Source organism: Oncorhynchus clarkii, chromosome 20 (genome assembly GCF_045791955.1).
Source record: "Oncorhynchus clarkii lewisi isolate Uvic-CL-2024 chromosome 20, UVic_Ocla_1.0, whole genome shotgun sequence".
In the NCBI taxonomy this organism is placed as follows: domain Eukaryota; kingdom Metazoa; phylum Chordata; class Actinopteri; order Salmoniformes; family Salmonidae; genus Oncorhynchus; species Oncorhynchus clarkii.
Window position 1 is genome coordinate 62,845,394 of NC_092166.1, and position 25,839 is coordinate 62,871,232.

Sequence of the window (25,839 nt, forward strand, 5' to 3'; positions counted from 1 at the left end):
AAATTGTTTTTATATATTCTAGATTTTTTCTAAGTATTAGAAATACATCAAAACACAATCTTGTTGAAGTAAAGAACCCTGCCAACTAATACAAACATTTATATTTCGTTTTGGAGAAATAATGTGCCTTCTGTGAGTTAAGAAACATTGCCTTATGCCTTGTAATTACATGACCAAAAACCCACATATCTTTAAGATATTTCTCTGCAATTAAATTGGCTACAATGGGAAACCATAGTAGTCACATACAACTGTTGGGTCACTTGCTACTGTTCTCCATTCCATTGGCATACTGTTATGTTCAGCTCATACAGGGCCTTCAGAAAATATTCATACCCCTGGACTTATTCCACATTTTGTTGTTACAGCCTGAATTTGAAATGGATGAATAATTTTTTTTTTTTTTCTCTCACCAATTTACACACAATAACCTAAAATGATCAAGGGAAACCCTGTTTTTAGAACTTATTGTAAATGAAATACAGATATATTCAATTTACATAAGTAGTCACACCCCTGAGTCAATGCTTTGTAGAAGCACCTTTGGTGGTGATTACAACTTTGAGTCGTCTTGGGTATGTCTGGATCAGCTTTGCACATCTGGATTTGGGGATTTTCTACCATTCTTCCTTGTAGATTTTCTAAAGCTCTGTTAAGTTAGATGGGGAGTGGCGGTGAACAGAAATCTTCAAGTATTTCCACAGATTTCCAATTGGATTCAAGTCTGGGCTTTGGCTGGGCTACTCAAGGACTTTCACATTCTTGTTCTGAAGCCATTCCAGCATTGCTTTGGCTTGGCTATATGCTTGGGGTCATTGTCTTGTTGGACTGTAAATCTTCCAACAGGACAATGACGTTTGCAGTCTGGACAAGGGTTGTTTGCACTCTGAAGCAGGTTCTCATCAACGATTTGCCTTTAGTTGGCTCCATTCATTGTTCCCTCTTATCCTTAAAATTCTCCCAGTCCTTACCGCTGAAGAGCATCCCCAGAGCATGATGCTGCCACCAGCATGCTTCACGGTAGGGATGGTGTTAGACAGGTGATGAGCTGTGCCTGGTTTCTCCATGCATTCAGGCCAAAGAGTTAAATTTGTCTCATCAGACCACAGATTATTTTGCCTTATGCTCTGAGTCTTTCATGTGCCTTTTTGACAACTCCAGGTGTGCTGTCATGTGCCTTTTTCTCAGAAGTGGCTTCCATCGGGCCATTCTCCCATAAAGCCCAGATTGGTAGAGTGCTGTAGAAACTGTTGTCCTTCTGGCAGGTTCTCCCATCTCAGCCAAGGAACTCTGTACTTCTGTCAGAGTGGTCATTGGGGTTCTTGGTCACATCCTTGACCAAGGTCTTCATGCCCGGTTGCTCAGTTTGGTCGGATGGCCAGCAATAGGCAGAGTCAGGGTAGTTCCATATTTTTTCAATTTCCCAATGATGGACACCAATGTACTCTTGAAAACGTTAAACACTCTAGAAATATACCATGCCCCAGATATATCCCTCATCACAATTATATCTCTGAGATCTACGGAAAGTTCCTTGGACTTCATGATATAGTTTCTGCTCTGACATGCAGAGTCAAATGTGGGACCTGAGCTCAATTTGGAGTGTCACAGCAAACGGGTGTGAATACTTATTTTATTTTCAATAATTTAGCAAAAATGTCAAACATGTTTTAACACTGTCATTGTCGGGTATTGTACCAGTCAAAAGATGAACACACATACTAATTCAAGGGTTTATCTTTATTTTTACTATTTTCTACATTGTAGAATAATAGTGAAGACATCAAAACTATGAAATAACAAATATGGAATGTAGTGGCTCATGTAGTCTGGCTCTAAGCAGAATAGAGAGGAGTGGGAGGCCCCGGTGCACAACTGAGCAAGAGGACAATTACATTAGTGTCTAGTTTGAGAAACAGACACCTCACAAGTCCTCAACTGGCAGCTTTATTAAATAGTACCCGCAAAACACCAGTCTCAACGTCAACAGTGAAGAGGCGACTCCGGGATGCTGGACTTCTATGTAGAGTTCCTCTGTCCAGTGTCTGTGTTCTTTTGCCCATCTTAATCTTTTTTTTTTATTGGCCAGTCTGAGATATGGATTTTTCTTTGCAACTCTGCCAGCTCAATAAGTTTAAACAGGAAAACGGCAAGATGACAAGAACTGTTTGTTGGAGCAAAATGAGTTTCCATGGCCGAGCAGCCACACACAAACCTAAGATCACCATGCGCAATGGCTGTTGGCTGTTGAATAAGTTGGGGAGACTAAATTACTTGGTGTTACCTTAGACTGTAAACGGTCATGTCAAAACATATAGATTCAATGGTTGTAAAGATGGGGAAAGATTCTGTCCATAATAAAGAGATGCTCTGCTTTTTTGACACCACACTCAACACAGCAAGTCCTGCACAGGGCTCTGGTTTTGTTTTATCTTGATTACTGTCCAGCCATGTGGTCAAGTGCTACTAAGACCTAGTTAAGCTGCATCTGGCCCAGAACAGAGCGGCGCATCTTGCTCTTTATTGTAGTCAAAGGGCTAATATAAATACTACGCATGCCAGTCTCTCTTGGTTGAGGAGAGACTGACTGCATCACTTCTTTTTTATAAGAAACAATAATGTGCTGAAAATTCCAAATAGTTTGCATAGTCAACTTACGCACAGCTCTGCCGTTTCCAGCTACAATAGTCATTTACAACATTAACAATGTCCACACTGTATTTCTGACCAATTTGATGTTGTTTTAATGGACAAAAAAATGCTTTTCTTTCAAAAACAAGGAAATGTTTCAGTGACCCCAAACTTTTGAACGGTAGTGTAGGTAACCAGACTTTTCCAATAGAACACTTTGTCACACACTTTCAAAACTTTCGGCATTCAACAGGAAGTAAAGAAAGTAAAGAAAAGTACTGTACAGTAGTGTCAATTTCAGTACTGTACAGTAGAGCACATTAGATTAGAGTACCGTATGTGCTGAATTATACTGCACTTTATTGTACTGTGCTGAACATATCTACTTTCCTGCGCTCTACTGTATGGTACTGAACTCTACTCTACTGTGCTGAGCTGTGATGTCCAAACTTGTGAAACAAAGACGTGTATGATTGGTTCAGACATGGTCTGTTCCGGACCAAATGTGGTCTTGTTTGGGGATGGTGCTCACTAGAATAATAGCCAGTGTGTAGAATAATACCCAAATATGCTAAATAAGGATATTGCATATTTCTACCTTTTGTGTACCTATTCAGAATACATCACCATGAAGAGAATAATATTCATAATTACGAATTTCTGTATTGTACAGATCAGGGGCCCATGATGTAATCCATTATAATTCTGTTACCAGATGTAAATCCATTTCACCTACTGTAGTTCAATAACCAAAATATAAATGTTTAACTCAAGATGTCATGTCAAAGCCGACACCCCATTCTTTCTGCAGACATCTTTGAATCTTAATTTGGATTAGATGTTTCAGAGATTTGAAAAATGTGAAATACTGAGGGAGATTTTACCCAAATTCTATTACCAAACTTTGCATCTGCACAGTTCTTTCAGTAAGTGTTGTTTTGTGAAATTTGCTGTGTAAATTGTTCAAAGTAGACCTTGTGCATAGAGTTGTATGGTTAGCAAAATGTTGAAATCAATGGTTTTTGTTCGGCATACATTTTAAAGTGAAAATTCTGAGTCAAAGTGTAATTCCGTTACTGTGGAATTGCCATTCTACAGATTGGTGGGGAACATTAGGCTCTTCATCCATACATGGGTTCTTCAAGGGGTGTTGGGCTCTGTTGATGATCAGGGGGATCTGGAGTTGTTCTTCTAAACCCTTTTTAAACTTCTATTTTTCTTACAGGCTGGAACACACGAGGGCCGTGTTGCATGATGTCTGATGGTTGACTGTTGATGTACTGTAGGGTTTTGACCCAATAAAGTAAATGGGATTTTACAATTCAAATTATCTCTCTTTTTTCTCCTCAGGACTTCGTCATCTACCTGCTGAACGGTTCAAGCACTTTGATTGGTCGATGTGGTGGCGACGACAAGGAGAGGTCAAAGGTTGACTTCCCGCTCTCTGCCCCTGACATCCTGCCTCTTCACTGCTGCCTATGTCGCCATGAGCACAACGATAAAGGTTCCACCGTCCGCCTCCGTCCCTTCCACAGTGCTATGGTAACACGGAACGGGGAGACGTTGTCCATAGAGGCAGAGCTTAGTCCAGGTGATGTCATCGGGATGGGACGTCACTACCTATTCTTGTTCAAGGACCCCACTGCCTGGGTTGTTATGCAGAAGGTGAATATGTTTAGTTACTATAACCATGTTTCCATCCACAGTTTTCATGCGAGTAGAGTCATACCGTATAAGAAAAATCACTACTGCTGTGACGGAAACAGAGAGTTTTGGTACAATTTTATAAATGGCAACAATTAATTTGTTTGTTTGACATCGTGTGATCGAAAATTAATAATGCGAGAAATGGCAGTGGAAAGTATTTATGCGCAAATATTGATATAATAACCATAATATCGAAGTAAACTTGGAGTCACGCGATGATATGTTGTGTGGTCATCCCTCTACGACTCGGGAAACCATGCAGTTTATTAGACTACAGATAAGTTATAAGTTAGGAACTTCACAGGGTGATGAAAGTGCACTGTGATCTTGATGCTCCTTTCCAATAAATATCGAGGGTCTTAATGTGGTGACATGATGATCGATGCTTGACTTCCGTTTGACAAATACAAATATTTGAGCTTATCCATAATAATTTCATCATGTAGACGAGCCTACCTGCGCTCTATTTGCGAACTGTTGGCTAGAGTACACATGCTAATACCACAGTTTTGCTATTTAACACAGTTTTTGTGATTTAAAAAAATGGTAGAGTTAAAAATGCAATGGAAACATATTGAACTTTAGATTTTTATTCACTATGAAAACTTGAGCGAAAAAGTACATTTTGTGTCAATTTGATCTTCTGAGAAGGATCAGAGGACCAATCTGCAGCGTGGTAAGTGTCCATAATGTTTATTTTAATACATAAACTGAACACTACGACATACAAAACAATAAACGTGAAATGAACGAAACAGTCCCGTGTGGTACGAACACGGAAGACAAACACCCACAACTCAAAAGTGAAACACAGGCTACCTAAGTATGATTCTCAATCAGGGACAACGATTGACAGCTGCCTCTGATTGAGAACCATACTAGGCCTAACACAGAAATCCCAAATATTAGAAAAACGAACATAGACAACCCACCCAACTCACGCCCTGACCATACTAAAACAAAGATATAATAACAGAACTAAGGTCAGATTGTGACAGATCTGCAACAAGTCCATTTGGTGGAAACACACCACTGGTTGGAAAATTACATTTTCTTTATGCCGATTCCAGAATATTTGCATGAAAATCAGTCTCTAATTGTATGGAAACCTAGCTTATGAAAACATTTAGAACTAACCATTTTGTTCTAGCTCTGTGTTTGTTACAAAACAGATATTTACTGGGCAGGTTTTAAGGTTAAAATTTGACTTCTGACGCATTTTGTTTTTAGGTGAAGGACCCCACTTCTTCTCCTGATCCTACAGTTACTGCTGCTCCCGGGGTTCTGCCCCAGGCCACTACACTCGCTACTAGTGAACCAGCACTCTGCAACACCTGTATCTCAGCTAGTGGGACCAGAGAAATAAGGTAACATCTGCTCACTGGTTGCTTTTCCTCCAAGCTTTTAGTGATACAGGTCGTTATTGTAAATTATGAAGATTACATTTTTTTTAAACTATTCACAAGTTTAAGGACCAGACATTGAAATGGGTTTAGAATATTTATTGAGGAAATGAGAATGAGGATTCAGGAGGGGAATGAGAATGGACTGGATGAAGCCGAGAGCTACAGATGAAGGATCCAGAAGGGTAGAGTTTGGCTTGGAGGCTCTGTTTGAGAGGACCTATTGGCAGACATCATCATCAGGCAGTGGTAGTAGGCTGCTGTGGTGATGGAAATCTCCCCATGAGATCCTTAGAAGAACATAAGAGATACTAGATAGAAGGTGGGATGCTAAACTTGATAAAGCTCGTAAACACACAGAATCATGCCACGTGATACGCTGCAGAACAAACAGGAAGAACGTTAGTTTGGTCAGTTTTAAGTAGGGTGGTAGTGGTGATTAAGGAGAATGAGGACAGGTCGGAAGGCTGATTAGAAATGAGTAGCAGCTAATGCTTGTTGAGTTGCTAGGGAGCTGCGCTCAATGCAACTAATTAAAGTGTTGCATTCAAGTCTGGTCCTCTCCTGAAGTTTTGTTCATTCTTAACACCATTAAAACATTTTTTAACTAGACACGTTTCCACTGACATGGTCTTCATCAGGTCTAGAAGGGCCACAGCTTGCCTAAACAACCCTGAGGGTCGCGGCCTGAACCTACTCTACGTTGTGGAGCACGAGGATGCCGTCGTCGAGGAAATCGTTGCCATGGGGAGTGTCCATAGAGACAAGCCGCCGTTGACTGTAGCATTCCTGCTGAGTGTGTGTGTCGAACATTCCGCCACACACCTCCAAACCTCAGACCTCCGCAGACTACTGCTGCTCATAGCCAGCCAGGTCCAGAATGCCATGTGGGTAAGTGACGTTACTGTACGTTACTTTATAGTCAATATGGCTGTATGAATGATCATCTCTTATTTTCTCTTAAAGTGTATGTCATAAATTATATAACTACATTTGGATCAGAAAAGTTTGTAGGCCTAATATTTCATTTTGTCCCCATGTTTTGTAACAGGAACACACCAAGGAGCTTGCTGCTAATCAACCAGAAGTGTGAGTGCCTGCACAAAGCCAAATATTTCCATCTCTGTATTACACAGAGTTATACAGTACCAGTCAAACGTTTGGACACACCTACTCATTCCAGGATTTGTCTTTATTTTTACTGTTTTCTACGCTGTAGAATAATAGTGAAGACATCAAAACTATGAAATAACACATATGGAATCATGTAGTAACCAAAAAAGTGTTAAACAAATCAAAATATATTTTATATTTGAGATTCTTATTTGGTAAAAGACCAAGTCAATATTATGTGAAGTACAGTAAAAATAAGTAAAGAGAAATGACAGTCCATGAATTTCATGACATGAATTTCAGTCAATGCGGAAAATGTCAAGAACTTTGAACGTTTCTTCAAGTGCAGTTGCAAAAAACATAAAGCGCTATGATGAAACTGGCTCTCATGAGGACCGCCACAGGAAAGGAAGACCCAGAGTTACCTCCGCTGCAGAGGATAAGTTCATTAGAGTTAACTGCACCTCAGATTGCAGCCCAAATAAATGCTTCACAGAGTTCAAGTAACAGACCCATCTCAACATCAACTGTTCAGAGGAGACTGTGTGAATCAGGCCTTCATGGTTGAATTGCCACAAAGAAACCACTACTAAAGGACACCAATAAGAATAAGAGACTTTCTTGGGCCAAGAAACACAAGCAATGGACATTAGACCGGTGGAAATCTGTCCTTTGATCTGATGAGTCCAAATTTGAGATTTAGGGTTCCAACCGCTATGTCTTTGTGAGACGCAGAGTAGGTGAACGGATAATCTCAGCATGCGTGGTTTCCACCATGAAGCATGGAGGAGGAGGTGTGATGGTGTGGGGGTGCTTTGCTTGTGACACTGCCTGTGATTAATTTAGAATTCAAGGCACACTTAACCAGCATGTCTACCACAGCATTCTGCAGCGATACGCCATCCCATCTGGTTTGCAGGTGGGACTATAAATTAGTTTTTCAACAGGACAATGACCCAACACACTTGTGAACTGGCCTCCACAATCACCTGACCTCAACCCAATTGAGATGGTTTGGGGTGAGTTGGACCGCAGAGTGAAGGAAAAGCAGCCAACAAGTGGTCATGTGGGAACTCCTTCAAGACTGTTGGAAAAACATTCCACATGAAGCTGGTTCAGAGAATACCAAGTGTGTAAAGCGCTCATCAAGGTAACGGGTGGCTACTTTGAAGAATCTCAAATATAAAATATATTTTGATTTGCTTAACAGTTTTAATGATTCCATATGTGTTATTTCATAATTTTAATGTCTTCACTATTATTCTACAATGAAGAAAATAGTGCAAATAAAGAAAACCCCTTGAATGAGTAGGTGTGTCCAGACTTTTGACTGGTACTGTACTTGCCACTGTATGGTTATAGGCATAGGATCTGATTCCAGATCTGTTCCTTGGTATCCCAGTCTCTGTAGTGACCCGGAGGAGCAGCAGCCTCTCAACCTGGCAGAACTGGTCTCAGGCCTGCGTACCCTGGTGGTCTGGATGTCCAATGCCCTGGAGCTGCTGTATTACATCCAACAACAGATGCCCCAAACACTGGCCTGGAGGTCACACAGAGAACAAGGGGTGGAGGCAGAGGGAGAGGAACACAATGACAAGGAGGATGAAGAGAGGGAGGAGGAGAGCATGGGTCAGTTTTGGGCTTTTCTAGCCTAGCTTCACCTTCTAGCCAGGGGACTAAAATTGTCTAAAGAAAGCCTACTAAGAACTTTACGTAGGATCCATAACATCTATTAAGACATTTACCTTTAGTTTCTGTTTGTTGCCAGCCCTGTTGGAGATGAGGCTGTCGTGTGTGAGGTTAGCCAGTGAAGAAGCCATGACGGTTCTGGAGGAAGTTATCATGTTGACCTTTCAGCAGTGTGTCTACTACCTCACCAAGGTCAGTATCCCACACACCTGAACTTTAAACTCCATCAGCTGCATTTTAGTGAGTTCAGCACCAGAGACTAGACCAGGGGTACACAACTCTGGCCTACAACTGCAGAACTTTAAAGGACTAAGCTCCTCAGCGACACTCTACATATTCCCTGATGTACTAGTTAGCTCACCTTGCTTTAGCTTTTCCCTTCAGGGCTTGATGGGTTTGTTGTGTCTCTTAGTCTGAGAAAGAGTCCAGTTAGTTAGTCCTCTCTAGAGTAGAGCCATGAGAGAGGTTTTCTGATAGAGCAGCCTTATTGGATTACTACACTGGGGGCTTTATTGCTGGCCACAGACAGACAGCAGGGGTATTGTGTGTGTGTGTGTGTGTGTGTGTGTGTGTGTGTGTGTGTGTGTGTGTGTGTGTGTGTGTGTGTGTGTGTGTGTGTGTGTGTGTGTGTGTGTGTGTGTGTGTGTGTGTGTGTGTGTGTGTGTGTGTGTGTGTGTGTGTGTGTGTGTGCGCGCACGTCAGGCCTCTTGTCATTAAGGAGTTTAGAAGTGTTGCCAGGTGTGTGTGTGTATACTGTTTGAGAGGACCTATTGGCAGCTGGGGTACAGCTGGTTGCCCTATATCAGTCAGCACACCATCAGTCAGTGTGTGGTCTGACAAAGAATTCCACAATGGAAGTTTGCTTTGTCATCTTTTGATCACTCCTTGGAGAGGGTCAGGGATAGTTGTTATCATAAACAGACGTCATAGATAGTCCTCACCCACCTCGACCACCCTCTGCCTAACCCTGCCTGTGACCTGTGACTGCACACTACAGTACCACCCAAACCAAGAGAACATGACTTAGTCATGTACAGGTTGCCACGTCAAGCGTTAGCCATGTTAGCATTAGCCAAGGTAAATTAACTCAAGCTGAGCGTTAGGTGCAGCCTATGCTAAATGCTACGCTAACTGGAAGTCAGTTGTATGCTTACTGAGGCAGACGAGGCCATGGCACCGTTCCGTATCTGTTTCCTGTCCAGGAAGGAAGTGGGAGGGAAAGAGCATCATCACTATGATTTATCCAAAGAGGAAACAGAATAGATTCCTGGAGAGGGTTCGGGGATAGGCAGGCTAGCAGGTTAGCAGCGGTGACTTATTGAACTGTACAGGTCTTCAACTGAAGCTCCCAACCGCATGACAGTATTGGTGCATTGGCATTTCAACTGACTCAGTCTACAGATAATGACAAGTGATTCATCCAACAGACAGAACCTTCTCTGTTATGTCCCCTGTGTTTCATAACCACGTCTTTTTAACAATTCCATTATGATGAGACAGGAGACTGGAAACACTTCAACCATTTATCTGGGACATGGTCATCTTAACACACATAACTCCCATGGTGCTCTGCAGAACAACATACACAACATCTCCTCCCCACCTAGTTAAATTGTCCCCATTGTGAACAACAATAATTGTTCTACAAGTCCAAGCATCTAGTTTCCAGCCTAACACTTGTAGGGTAACGGCGGTCAACCTGACTCTCAACAACAATGTCTCTAGACTGAGGCGTTGACACAGGTGTAGGTAGTTGAGTAGCCTCACAGTCTCCTCACACACTTGTGTTGTTGCGGCTGAGTCAGTGTCGTGAGAACATGACTGTGAGCCCCTAGGTGATGACGGCTGGGTCAGGGTGTCACCCAGTAACAGTTCTGGACCCATCATGACTGGTGGTTCTGTCGGTGTTGCTTTACTCAACCGTAACTGCCCACTGGGCACACTTCGTCATTTTAACTTAATTGGGTAACATTTGGTTGAGACGTTGGTCAACAAGATTACAACTTCATTGGGTTTACTTGATAGCCACCTACACAAATAGCTAGCTAGAACAAAGTGTTAATAAGATAAATTCATTTAAAAAGATTAAAAGCAATACAAATAAGTTCTCCAGTAGGCACAAATCATTAAAATCCAGACAGAAAATATTTACACAAGAAGCCATCTAATATCGCACAGTCAAAACTCTCCGTCGTTTAGTTAAGTTCACCATTCTGCGATTCTCACTGTTAATAAACATCAGGCGTTTAGTTCACCTACTCAAAGAGACGGCCAACAGTTATTTTTTAATTTTGGTAAGATCGAGTTTGAAAACTATACTCGACTAATAATTACCTCAGTGCATTCATAAAGTATTCAGCCCCTTGAATTTTTGCACATTTTATTACGTTACAGCCTTATTCTAAAATGTATTACCTAATGTTTCCCCCCTCATCAATCTACACACAATATCCCATAATGACCAAGTGAAAACAGGCTTTTAGAAATGTTTGCAAAAAGACAACAACTGATAACTGAAATACCTTATTTACATAACTATTCAGACCTTTTGCTATGAGACTCGAAATTGAGCTCAGGTGCATACAGTTTCCACTGATCATCCTTGAGATGTTTCTACAGCTTGATTGGAGACCACCTGTGGTAAATTCAATTGATAGGACATGATTTGAAAAGGCACACACCAGTCTATATAAGGTCCCACAGTTGACAGTGCATGTCAGAGCAAAAACCAATCCATGAGGTCGAAGGAATTGTCCAGAGAGCTCTGAGACAGGATTGTGTTGAGGCACAGATCTGGGGAAGGGTACCAAAACATTTCTGCAGCTTCGAAGGTCCCCAAGAACACAGTGGCCTACTCATTCTTAAATGGAAGAAGTTTGGAACCACCAAGACTCTTCCTAGAGCTGTCCGCCTGGCCAAACTGAGCAATTGGGCTAGAAGAGCCTTGGTCTCTGTGGAGATGGGAAAACCTTCCAGAAGGACAACCATCTCTGCAGCACTCCACCAATCAGGCCTTTAGGGTAGAGTGGCCAAAAGGCACATGACAGCCCACTTGGAGTTTGCCAAAAGGCACTTAAAGACTCTCAGAGCATGAAAAACAAGATTCTCTGGTCTGATGAAACCAAGATTGAACTCTTTGGCCTGAATGCCAAGCGTCACATCTGGAGGAAACCTGGCACCATCCCTACGGTGAAGCATTGTGGTGGCAGCATCATGCTGTGGAGATGTTTTTCAGCGGCAGGGACTGGGAGACTAGTCAGGATCGAAGGAAAGATGAACGGCGTAAAGTACAGAGATCCTTGCTGTAAAACTGATCCTTAGCACTCAAGACCTCAGACTGGGGCAAATATTCAGCTTCCAACAGGACAATGACCCTAAGCGAACAGCCAACACAATGCAGGAGTGGCTTCGGGACAAGTCTCTGAATGTCCTTGAGTGGCCCAGCCAGAGTCCGGACTTGAACCCGATTGAACATCTCTGGGGAGACCTGAAAATAGCAGTGCATCAACACTCCCCATCCAACCTGACAGAGCTTGAGAGGATCTGCAGAGAAGAATGGGAGAAACTCCCCAAATACAAGTCTGCCAAGCTTGTAGCGTCATACTCAAGAAGAATCAAGGCTGTAATCGCTGCCAAAGGTGCTTCAACAAAGTACTAAGTAAAGGGTCTGAATACCTACGTAAATGTGATTTGTCATTTTTTTTTATTTTCATACATTTGTAGATTGATGAGAAAAATATATATTTCATTCATTTTAGAATAAGGCTGTAATGTAACCAAATTTGGAAAAAGAATACTGAATATTTTATATATATTTATATACAGTGTATATATATATATATATATATATATATATATATATATATATATATATATATATATATATATATATATATATATATATATATAAAATATTCAGTATTCTTTTTCCAAATTTTGTTACAGTACAGCCTTATTCTAAAATTAATTAAATATATATTTAGGGGTGTCAAACATACTGCCCGTGGTGAGGTTTGAGTAAAAAAATATATATAAAGAAAGTATTCAGTATTCTTATATATATCTTTTTTCTTTTACTCAAACCTCACCACGGGCAGTATGTTTGACACCCCTGCTGTAATGTCTTTCATGCTACCCAGCTCTCCATTAAAGATTTTTACATGTTTATTTAAGATGGACGGTAGGCTTGGGTCTCCATGTGTCATTGCAATCCAGTGTGATTCATAAACTGCCCAGCAGTGATGAAAAGTCCCCTTTCACGACGTAGAGTGGGAACTTTTCAGTTTGTCCATTTAACTAAACAGTGACCTCAGTGATGCCTCCTCTCAATGCGACAGATTCACCTGTGTAAGTCTTTTACGCGATGTGTACTGGCTGAAGTGGAAAGTGTTTCCGTGTCTTTTGGTAGACTGTGTCTGACACGTGATACATCTACCCTTGTGTCAATCTCCATACGCACTGGTTGCCTCTCTAGCAACTGAGAGACATAGTAGTCGTGCCACAGTCAGTATATTCAGTTCAACTTCCTCGTTGGATGAGTCATTCATCTCAGTGGTCTCTTGCTCAAATGCGTGAACATGTCTCTTTTTCCTTTTGTTGGAATGATTCTTTCTTCTTTTCTGTCTTTGACATTTTCTCTTTATGTTTCTGCACACTCGCTCAGTGTGGCCCTTTTTAACACAGGCTCGGCAATCCATGTCCTTACACCAGCATACAAGGCGCCTGATGTCCCCCTGTGCCACAGTGGAAGCATGTGCCTTCATTTCTCTATCTGTGATTTTCAGTTCCAACTCTGTGCACTTTTCCTGATGAACTCAACTGCTGAGCCTCTTTAGCAGCTAGTTCCATGAACACACTGACCTTCAATGGCTCTTGACAAGGTCAGATTACTTTCAGTCAATAGTCTCTTTTTTGTGTAGCTTCACTCTGTAGCCCACATACTAGTCTGTCTCTAATGTTGTCATCATTCAACTCTGATAGTTTATTTAATGCAGCAGCAAAGCATTGTCACTGATTCTCCCTCTTCCGGATTTCTTCTGTGGAAGAAACCTTTAAGCAACTAGTAGTTTTGGTGAAAAGTGTCCTTTCAGTATTTCCACAATATCCCCATACGTCTTATTACCTGGCTGTAGGGGCGGCAGGTAACCTAGTGGTTAGAGCTGACAAGGTAAGAATCTGTTGTTCTGCCCCTGAGCAAGGCAGTTAACCCACTGTTCCCCGGGCGCCGAAGACGTGGATGTCGATTAAGGCAGCCCCCCGCACCTCTCCGATTCAGAGGGGTTAGGTTAAATGTGGAAGACACATTTCAGTTGAAGGCATTCAGAGAAATGAAAGCACGTGCTTCCCCTTTCCCCTGTAGCAGGCTGCATAGTAAACTAATGTCTTCGGCCCCGTAACACAAAATTCTGTCCTCATCAATGTAATTTGCGATAACAAAATATTCAAACCATTTGTTATGAGCTCCACTGCTCAACACTTTCATCAAGCTGTCCAACGTTTCAAACAATTCCGGACATTTTTCATTTCTCAATAGGCCCCTGATTATCACTCACTTAAATAATGTCCTCAACCACATTTTCCTCAGTCACGTGATCTTCATTCACTTCACTCACTGACTTTTCATCCTCAAGTTAGCTCATTTAGCAGTTTTTAATTCCAGAGTTTGTCTTCACAGTTGAAGAAATGTTCTTTCCTTTACTGTATAGCCCTCCCATTTTAATATTTTTGTTTACCTTCTACGACGTCCGTCTTGAATCCTTTTCTGCCGTTTATGACGACACGAACTCTCTCTCTTAGCTAGCTCGACTATTCACTTGCCTCTGCTGGCAATACACTGTGGTAACATAGAGCCAGTATCATGGAAAATAAGTTTTAAACTTGTAAAAACCAACATCTTCTGGACAGAATAGTTGCTGTAGGTTCAGACTTACTCGTCGTCAATCTTTTGTTGTGTCACCTGGGTTTCATAACCACATCTTTATAACAATTCATTAATGATGAGACGGGAGACAGAAATACAGGGCAACCATTTATCCGAAACGTGGTCGTCTCAACACACACAACTTCCATGATGCTCTGCAACACAATCCCAACACTCTAGATAAGTTTGTGGTTTACATATTTCTGTACAATGCAGAAGGAAATGTCTGTCCAGTCTGTGAACTACCTGGCCTCAGTATCCATTTCTGCTGTGCTGGGATGCATTTGAGTCACACGACCCTGAGGGTCTCCAGATGTTTAGGTCATGTATGTTCATTCATGGATGACAATGTAATACTTATTGCTATATCTAAATTCATATAAATCTAGTGGTTTATTGGTGTGTCTGATGATTCCTTTTTCCAAATCTATCCTTAATCTCTGTTTTGAGCTCATGATCCTACCTACTCAAGCTGTATAGTCCTAGTGATTGTGTGGTTCTAAGCTTGTGTTGCTCCTAGAGCTGTGCAGAGCTCTGTAGTCCTGGTGATTGTGTGGTTCTAAGCTTGTGTTGCTCCTAGAGCTGTGCATAGCTCTGTAGTCCTGGTGATTGTGTGGTTGGTGGGTTTCTCTGGATGTAGATCTCCTCATCGATCATATATGTCAGGACTATAGCTCCAGTTAGTTCTGACAGCTAGACTGGACCAAACAATGCTAGGAATGTGTTAGCAGCAGGGGCGAGCTGTGTGTGCGTGTTTGTGTGTGCCAGGCTAACATTCATGGGGAAAGCTTCTCAAAGCCCCACTTCTTCACAGATCTCTATTCATCCTTGTATGGCAGCCAGGGTTATTTTTGATAGGAAAAGGGTGTTTATCGAGGACTGCCTATATGTGTGACTGTGTGTCAAAGTGTGTGTGTGTGGGGGGGGGTTCAAGAGACAGGAGCTCAGAATGTATATTCTCCCTCTCAATACTCTCCTTTGTCACGCCGCTCTCAGACTACTGGTCTGGGTAGGTGTGTGGGTGTGTTGCATGTGGGCTTGTACTGTGCATGTGCTACCGTTTTCTGAGCAAATTCGAATGTAAACCAAACAGAGCTGAATGGTCTATCTAAAGCTATAATAACAGAAATGAAAGTGTGTGTGCTTATGTTGGGATCATGTCGTGCCATTCCATCTGGTGTAGGGGAAACAGATGCTGGTGTAGGCTGGAAAACAAAAGACTCTTCTGGTGATCGGCCGGTCCCAGAGGAGGACCTGGCATGAACGAACACACACACACACTTTCAGCCTTCAGGGCACGATAAGTGCCATGGCTACATGTGGCATTACAGTGAAACATTGGAACATGTTGAGGGTGGGGTCATTGTTTTGTTGGGCATCTGGTGATGAGCTACATTTTCCAACTGAAAACATGGACACATAGTTTGGGTCTATTTCTCCTCATTTCCTGTGTCTCCTGTTTAGATGTCATGGGAAATGTTACGCTGATATGTGCAATGGCTTAGAACTCATGAATGTACAGTATATAGGCTAATAAACCAGAGCAATAAGCATGGAGATATATAGTCACTATACTGCTGTAGTATACTGTAAAGGGATGTGAAGGAGAGGAAGTCACTCAGAGATTCTGTACTGTACCACTCAGCAGTTTATCATGCCATGCCCACACAAGCCAGATTCACAGGCTTTTTTCACAATACATATTCAGCTCTGTAGGAATGTCAATCCACGGAGCTCACTGGCTGGTGCCCCAGTGCCAAGTGAGATTGGAAAGAGGGGTGGGGTGGGGTAGAGGAGAGTCCTGAGGGACAGGGAGTGTGAGGGGGGGGGCTTGTTCTGTCTGACTACAATTAGCCAGAACAAAGCCATCATTGTCATAGCTAGCCTGCCCTGTAGAGCAGAAGAAAGAGGGCTTTTGGCTGAGAAGAAATAAGAGAGAGAGTGGCTGCAGACATTAACTGTAGTTTAGTCTCCCACTACTCTCTCTGTCAGACCTCATCTCTGGTCAAACACCCACATTCACAACGAAATCATTCTGCTGCAGGGGGAGCGGTATAATTTGTTATATTGTATATACAGTATCTTATCTTTGTATCCCCTCTAGACTCTGTACCCAATTCTGCCTAGTTTGCTGGACAGTGACCCATTCAGGGGGAGCAGTGGGCTGCTTCTCCCCGAGCAAAATGAGCCGTTCCTGGATAGCGGTGGTGTGCAGGTCCCTGGAGAGACAGACCAGGTCCTGGAGGTCCTGACAGAGACCAGCAGACTGCTACAGGACTGTCAGCTCCACCATGAGATCTCCTCTCAGCTCCTGGCCTATCTCTTCTACTTCATCAATGCTTCACTGTTCAACACACTCATGGAGAGAGGTGAGGACACACACACACACACACACATTCTCTTTCTATGTCATTAACACAGATTGTTTTGTGAGTGAAGGTTCAGAGGATGAATTCTACCAGTGGTCCAGAGGGGTCCATATCAGCGCTAACCTAGACCTGCTACTGAACTGGGCCCAAGGGTCTGGACTGGGTGACTTGGTTGTGGAACATCTCCACACACTCTCCTCTGCTGTCAACCTACTGGCCACTCCAAGGGAACAACTAATGCAGGTCAGAGACGCTCATACACACCTGCATGTGCACACACACACACACACACACACACTCACGGGAGAGGGGAGAGGTGACACACACAAGCTCAGCACACACATTTTCCCTGTAGTCCTCCTGGGAGTCCCTGCGGTGTGCGTTCCCCAGTCTGAGTCCAGCCCAGCTCCACCACCTGCTGAGAGGCTACAGCCCAGCCACACCCTGGCCCCCACACTGGGCCCCTTCTGATGAGGATCACCTAGCTACACAGAACACTGGTCAGTTGGTTGATTGTCTGCTGTTAATCCACTATAGTAAACATCTGACTTGTTTTGTGGCTTTGTTTTTTCACTGTTGCCATTTCAAACTGAGACAAGCAAACCAGCAACATAGACACAGTATTAAACCTATGATGAGGACATGATATTTGTGCTACACTATCGTTTGATTTACTTTCTCTTAACCCCTCTTGCCCTCCTCTCACTAGCTGATATCCTGGAGAGTTTTGACAGCCACCCTCCCCTGGTGCTGCCCAGCTCTGGTTTCAGCCTGAGGCTTGGGGGAGAGGTGACAGACTCAGGCCTGGCTGGACAGCTCAGGAGGCTGCAGGAGTTTATCAGCAACCTGTCTGTCAAAGAGTCACCAGAGAATTTCAGTCATATGCACACGCAACAGGTAACACATTTGGTTCACAACTGTTGCTTGAATTAATTAGACATGGGTTTATATCTATATGATACTGGTTTACTACTTTTTCGTGGAACTATTTTGTTCTAGAACTCTTTTAGAACTCATATGCTTAGTTCTGGAAATCCCGCAGGATTATGCTGTTCCCACGGAAGCCAAGATGACAAAAATGGCAACTCTCCCAAAGGCCTCCCTGGAGTCTCTCGAATCCCCCCCCGTAGAGAAGGTCCTACCTCTGGACTCTCCCCCATCACCCCCCTCTCAATTATCTACTACGCCCTCTCCCCTTCACCCTCCCCCCTTTCCCCCCCAGCAAAGCCCTTCTCCCCCAAGTGATTTGAACTCTTGTGGGGCCCTACTGACCCAAAAGCTGAAGAGCCTGGAGCTCCAGTTCAGAGAGACAGACCTAAGCCCCCTCACCCAGAGGAGGTCTGCCCTGGACCCCTCCTGTCTCCTCACCCCTCCTAACACCCCCCACAGCCTGGAGCTGGTTGAACCAGAGACTGAGCATCAGGAGGATAAAGAGGTGTTTACTCTAGAGCTACAGAGAGGAGATAGAGGACTGGGATTGGCTCTGGTGGATGCAAGGGTGAGTGACAGAGACAAGGATATGCACTTAAAAAAAAGTACTATTTGGATCAACCCCCCCAAAAAATAGTTCAACTGATTACAAGTAAATTTGTGCTCTTATGGCAGTATCTTTACAGAAGATGGCAGTATTCAGGTTTAAATTGGAAAAACAAATACAATAGACCAGATTAACTGGAATGACAACAAACAAAAAAAGAACAAACTGAAAACCAAGCCCCCAATAAACCACGCCCCCAACTCTTCTGATTGGCTGCTGCCGCTACATTGCCCCCATCGCTTTTGAATGCACATGAGGTGTTGAAAGCAATTAAGAAGCTTTCATTCAATTCCAAAAATCACATTGATCTGACAAATTCTTTATTTGATTTCAGACAAACTGAATAGAATAGGTTGAACAAACCAAAGCGTAATTCTAGATCATTCCAAAAGTGTACTCTTCTCTATTCTGACCCATCTGAAACATCCTGCAGCTTTCCAGGACCAGTGGTGTTTGTGCTGTCTGAGTGACTGGCCTTAACCTTGGTAAGGTTCATCATTAGGTAATAACTCATTCTGAAAACATTCAATTTAGACCTCCCTGGTAGCCCTGATGGCTATCTGAGAACTCACTCAGAGAAAAAACAACACGGTCCAAGGTCAAATCAATGAAGCTCAGATGACAAGAGTAGCCATTTTTAAAATCTCTATCTGCCCTAAAAAACAGGTTTTGTCATAAAAATGGTATGATGTTTTATACTGTCTCCTCCACACCTGGGTCCAATAGTCCAGCATGGTGGTATGAGAACTGTTTGTTTTCTTGCTTTTCAGGACTGGGTTAGCAGTTTTTTTAGGTAATTAGTAGACATGAGAGGATGCAAATGAACTGCTTTTGGTATGCATTATTTGGTCACTCCGTCTCTAGAAGTGTATTTTGTGTCAGACATTGCCTCCTGGTGGTCTGGGAGTGCAATTTCTGTGTTCATGAAACTCATGAACATGAGTAAATAACCTCATGTCACAGCGAGTAATGCTTACGTGCACCTGGGCCATAATTATAATATATATGGGGTGGCCCCCAATATATATTAGAATTGTACGTAAACCTTGCTCACTGTGACATGAGGTTATTTACTCATTAAAATATGCTCAAAATGCCCCCCCCCCCCCAACATCTTGATATAAAAAATATAAACTTTTTTTTTTTGCTATGCTACGACGCATCGCCGTCTGAAATAATCATTAGCAAATGTCATCATAATTATAACTTAACAAATTGCCATTATTATTACTACCGGTTCTAGTATTACGGTGTACTGCAATTCTGCGTGCGGCTTGTCCAAGTGGTTTTGCCGTACTCCAGCAGAAGCCGTTGCTCGACTACTGTGGGTAGATATAATCAATGTTAAACACTGTACTGTCTTTCTATTTCATTACTTTCAAATGTATTAACAAGTGGAAAACTATAATGTAATATGAGGGTTACGTAGGCTATTTCACTGTCGATTCTGATAGTTTTGACGTCAACACGTCATTTTGAGCGGGACTGTAATTGTGGAAATAAATATTTGCAAAAAAGTGTCAGTAATTGGATGGAGTGGAAACAAACGTTTTTGGTAAAAACGGGCCGATTTGCGAGTGCTAATCAATCAACCATCACTAACGTTAGCTATCATACTAACTCACTTGGAAAGTTCATTAGCCAAACATTCACCCAGCGATCAACAATGGTAACTCACGCGGGCTTATTGGTTAGTAATCCATTCCTGAACATCATGGCAAGAGTGAACATTAAATAAATATTATCAGTAAACAAGTGGTGTACTTGTTTACTGATAATATTTATTTCATGTTCACTCTGGTGCGTTCTGAATAGGGAGAGAGAGAGCATGAGGATGCCAACATGGCAGGGAGAGCAGGTGACAATGGAGGTGAGTGAGAAAATGAGCAAATACTGATGACTGAACTGATATCACTGTGTTGGTGTTCCTACCACATCATAATTAATGTTGGCACAGCTGAGCTTAGGTTTAGGCACAGGCCTCACTGAGGTTAGGTTTAGGCACAGGCCTCCTGCCCCCCAATGGGTGGGAGCAGGGGAATATTCTGTCTTTGGACTGGGGTAACCAACTAACTACAGGTCAGTTGCAATGATGGTCCTGGAGCAACTTTAATTATGATGTTTTAGGAACAACACCAACACGGCGATATCAGATCGTGCAAATATTGGTGGTTAAAGAGTCTTAATCACCAATATTTGCACGATCTGATATCGCTGTGTTAGTGTTGTTCCTACGACATCATAATTCATGTTGCTCCAGGACCATCATTGCAACTGACCTGTAGTTAGTTGGTTACGAATAATGACATCACAACAGTCTAATCCTAATGTACAGACGACTCCTGTTGACCTCCATATGTGTATCAACATTCTTTCTAATCATTAGTTTACAGATAATATTTATTTCATGTTCACTCTGGTGCATTCAGTGTAGAGAGAGAGAGAGAGAGCACGAGGATGCCGACAGGGCAGGGAGAGCAGGTGACATGGAGGCGAGTGTCTGCACTTAGTACACTAACCATCACTAAATGCTGAGTGGGCTTCATCAAGTTCACTTCCAGGACAAGCGATGAAGTGTACTTTGAGGACCAGTGTACTTTGGAGACAAGCAATTAAGTGCACTTTCAGGACAGGCTGTGCTTTTGACACAAGAGTTTTTTGAAAATAAGCAAGTGCACTATGGTCATATTTTGCACACTGTGATTTCATGGCATGCATCCAGCTCTTCAATCTCTAATATGGAGATACTTATCCAGCTCTTCAATACGGAGAAAATGAATCATTAAACATTTTATGAATCATTAATTGATGTGGTTATAATATTCCCAGAGGGCACAGGAGTATTCTGCCCTACCAAGCAAAAAAGGCAGTAACTGCTCAGAGTGTATAACTGAGAAAAAGGGCTTTTATTTACCTTTGTTTCACAGTAACTTCATGCAGAGGCTGTGGTATGCTCTCAAGCTTTTTATCTCTTACTAATTACCTTAATCCTTCATTGAAACTCAAACTGTATTTTATTACATTTCATAGAACTGTAACTGTATTTGTGACAATGGCTATGCAATCATGTGTGTTAGCCTAAACTTTCAACTGTAAGTGCCTGACAATGCACAATGCCACAATGAAGTGTTGGAATATACTGTATATATATATATATATATATATATTTTTTTAGGAAGTAGATCAGCTTTAATATTGCAGATAGATTGTAGATTATATATATATCCACCCAGTGCATTCGGAAAGTATTCAGACCTCTTGACTTTTCCACATGTTGTTATGTTACAACCTTATTCAAAAATTGATTTAAAAAAAAAATCCCCTTTATTAATCTACACACAATACCCCATAATGACAAAACAAAAACCCATCACAGTAAACACTATGCATATGAGCCAGCAATGAATGAATATGGTCTTTCAGGACCAATAGAAGGCAAACAACAATATGAGCAAGTAACCATCCCATCGGTCATGCAGGGTTGAGTGGCCAAGCCCACGTGCCCTTACGACCAAGAGAAAGGAGTGGTTTTATCATCAACGTCCTCTTTGGTCATGACTGTCTTGTTTGGTCATGACTGTCTTGTGTGCAACCCTAGTAACAGTTTGTGTTTGCTCAAAAACTGACATGTTACCATCTGCACACATGAGAACCTATGAGGAATGTAAGCATGTTTTCACACAGGCAATTTGCTATGGTGGCCCAGGGTTTCACAATGTTTCAAATGGCAAATTGAATCCAGTAGGTTACTGTGAAATTGTTTGAGGCATTAAAATGTTTCATTTGTTATTTGCTGCCAGCTTATCTGGCCACAGTTTGTCATCCATTGTTCCTATGCTAGGTAACTTTAGCATAGTACGTTTTACTATAAATAAAATAAGCCCTCATGCAGTTTGTTAGTACAGACTGCAAATCTTACCCTTACGGCGGCTGTTGTTTTTTGAAATTGCAGTTCCATTCTTGATATTGCAGTTCCATTCTATCTGAAACGTGTACATTGAATGGGCAAGTCAAGGAAAGTTAAGTTGGTGTATGGCTGGATTTAGAATTCAAAGGGAATGCTATCTATACGTAAGCATAAAAAAATGACATTCTTCTAATTAATAGTCTGTATGGGCTATCAGACCCTAGATGCTATGTATTAGTACATTTAATGCTGACTTGAGTTTAACATTTTAAACAGTGCATCCTGTGAGAATCCAGGGCTCTGCATATTTAGCCCAGAAATGTGTATGTTTAATACAAGATGTCATTTCACCTCTAGACTGCTGATGTCTATACATTGGATTGGCCAGACTACAGAAAAGAGCCACTATCTTTATGCAATAATATTCAACAAACTGGACAAGTTATGCAAGTTTGGGCTGCTGCGTTAAGGGAAAGGGGGATACTAGTCAGTTGTAGAACTGAATGCAATTCAACTGAAATGTGTCTTCCGCATTTAATCTAACCCCTCTGAATCAGAGAGGTGCGGAGGGATGCCTTAATTGACATCCACCACTTCGAGAACAGTGTACAAGTACATATAAAGTTTACTCAAGTTTAACATGTTAAAGCATCATATGTGGGAATTCAGTGCACTGCATATTAAGCCTCAGAAGTACTTATGTTAAATGCAAGATATCATTACACTTGTCTACTGATGATCTGAGCCAATGTAGACTTGTAGAATATGTCATTATTACTATTAGAAATCAATTTGGCAAGGAAAGAAACAAATACATACTAAAGGGCCACTACTTTGATGCAATAACACTTTCAACAAACTGGGCAGATGTTACGTAAATATCAGCTGCTATGTATAAGCACATTGACTTGACTCATTTAAAATGTTAAACAACAGCATGAGAGAATTCAGTATACTGCATATTCAGTCTCAGAATTTCACGTGTTAGGTACAAGATATGACACTTGTCTACTGGTGACTTCTTCAATAGTAAGGACTTCTAAAAGTTTACATTGGATTGGGTCTAATAAAACGTCTGGATCTTTAAATGAAGGACTTTTATGCACCAGTACAATATCCCTTAATTCTAAAAACATTTAGTTCATTTAAAACAAAGACACACATTAATGTGTTAGATTTGTTTCTAAAACTTGCCTAATCAGTTTGTGGTTGGTGTCTATATGCATAACTTCCTGGGGCCCAGCCACCGAATATGTTCGTCGGACAACACAACCCATGCTGTGACGATTCGATGCATTGATGCCTTTACCCTTGCCCACTGTGGACATTGGCCCTGGGCGAGCAAGCTCCCTTCACAACTCTCTAGCCTGCATGGGGCATGTTGGATTTGATAGCCGACACTACAGTACATTGTCTAGCTCCTCGTCGGCCATTGAGAGGATTATCCCTGGACTGAAAGATCGTTCTTTCTCATACGTCTGGCAGCAGTGCGTTCTGACACACCAAGGACTTGTGCAATGCTTTCTACTGGCAAAAACTGGGCAAACAGTTCCTGGAGCTGGCTCTAAGGTACAGTGTGTCTGGGCCTGCCGGTTCGTCCTTGCTCCAGATGTAGTGGCTCATCTTAAGGTACATCAACTTCTCAACCTCTGACACGGTTTAGCAGTTCCATCAAAGGTCCTAAAACATATTCAGGGATGTGACTGACGTTAGCCACAGCACTGATGAAAGTGAGCTCTTGATTGCAGGTGAATTCCAAAAACATGTCATTTGCTGATGAAATTTCACATTTACCTTTCACGCATGGCTTTTCTTACGATCCTAATAATTTACATATGGATTTTCTTTACATATGGATCCTAATGATATGTACGTTCAACCTTTTGGCACCTATTTGGCTCCATACAACCCTCCAGTGCTCCAATGTGCATGCTTGGAGCAAGGTAATACTGTATGTATTTTTATAAACTGGGATGTTGGAGCCCTGAATGCTGTTTGGCTGAAAGCCTTGGTATATCATTTCAGTTGAATGCATTCAGTATAACAACTGACTAGGTATCCCTTTTCCCTTACCTCGGGCCTTATTTGTGGGGTCAATTTCACGAGATATGAATTGAATTCAAAATACAAATAAATCGTGAACATGAAAAATGAAGTTGAGAATGTAAACATTATAGTTTTGAGGACGGTTGAAAAATGGATGTTGAAATCAAAAACCAAACAATTGAAAGCAAAATGTATAGAATTGTAAACAAAAATAATACATCAAAATCAAAACCCAAAAACTTGTAAGCAAATCATTTTAAAGCGAGAGCAAAACTCTATGACAAATGATTAAAACAAATATTTGAAAATTAATGCAAAAATCGTTTTCGGTAAAACTTCTTAATCCTATTGAATACATTTAGCCTACGCTCTTGCCTGCATGGACTACCTTTTGGTTACGCTACTCGGATGTCTGTTTCTTTGCTTTCACTGACAGTCTTTTCGATTGCGAGTTTTGGCTTTATTTTTCCTTGAAGGGCGGGGTTTCGAGGGAGGCGTAGACAATGAGTCGGCATTGGTCCACTATTTTTGGAGTGACGATTCGTCTTAACCCAATCAATGAACATGATAGACAGGCTTAGGAGGGACTTTAACATAACTATAGATAATTCATCAGCTAGATGGTCCCCAGGTAGGCCATCCAATCAGAATTTGGGTTTAATACTTTTTATGGAAAAGTTTGATCTTACTGATTGATATATGGAGAGAGAGAGAGGTTTCCGGCCGACAGATTGTTCACTTGGAGTAACAAAACAGGCTCCAGACAGTCCAGAATAGATTTTTGGCTTATATCCAAATGTATTGATAGTGAGTTTGTTACTACAGATATTTGTACTACTCCCCTCACAGACCATAGGGCCATTTACATTGATATCTAAATATTTACCCCTGATACTAACCTTGGTAGAGCATCCTACTGGAAGCTAAATAGCTCGTTATTAAATAATGATATAGTTAAATTTGAGGTTCAGATCTGCTCTTTATATTTGAGGTGTCCAAATACCTTTGAAAATATGGTAGTAATCCTGCTAAAACTAGAAGAGCTGAGGAGGAAAATGTGATCATTAAGATAACTTTCCTTTCACTTTACAAAATAAAGTGGATAATTTATAGAGATGAAATAAAATGGATAATATATAGAGATGAAATAAACTGGATAATACATATATATATAGATTAAATCAACTGGATAATATATAGAGATTAAATAAACTGGATAATATATAGAGATTAAATCAACTGGATAATATATAGAGTTGAAATAAACTGGATAATGTATAAAGATAAGCTGGATAATATATATAGATTAAAAGCAGAAGGAGCCTTTATTAGATCTAGGAAAAAATGGATTGAGGGAGAACAGAATTCATCCTATTTCTTTAGACTTGAGAAATTTCCCTCCACAAATAACACTATGCATAAGTAAAACTTTGATGGTGTTATTACAGATAACCAAAAATGAATCGCTAAATACTGTAGCAATTTTTACAGGAAATTGTATAGCTCTTCGTACTGTC

The 25,839-nt window shown here is 41.5% G+C and overlaps 1 protein-coding gene across 1 annotated transcript in view; it reads left to right on the forward strand.

Annotated features, from left to right (window-relative positions):
* Nucleotides 1–18,534, forward strand: part of LOC139375629 (ras-interacting protein 1-like) — a 33,342-nt gene extending 14,808 nt beyond the window's left edge. Inside the window, exons 6-16 of the mRNA XM_071117424.1 lie at nt 3,982–4,296; nt 5,569–5,705; nt 6,383–6,632; nt 6,793–6,830; nt 8,257–8,483; nt 8,623–8,735; nt 16,568–16,832; nt 16,903–17,075; nt 17,188–17,332; nt 17,542–17,729; nt 17,875–18,534. Of these exons, the coding sequence (XP_070973525.1) occupies nt 3,982–4,296; nt 5,569–5,705; nt 6,383–6,632; nt 6,793–6,830; nt 8,257–8,483; nt 8,623–8,735; nt 16,568–16,832; nt 16,903–17,075; nt 17,188–17,332; nt 17,542–17,729; nt 17,875–18,399 (2,376 nt within the window). The 3' untranslated portion in view covers nt 18,400–18,534. The remainder of the gene's footprint in view (nt 1–3,981; nt 4,297–5,568; nt 5,706–6,382; nt 6,633–6,792; nt 6,831–8,256; nt 8,484–8,622; nt 8,736–16,567; nt 16,833–16,902; nt 17,076–17,187; nt 17,333–17,541; nt 17,730–17,874) is intronic.
* Nucleotides 18,535–25,839: the final 7,305 nt, after the last annotated feature.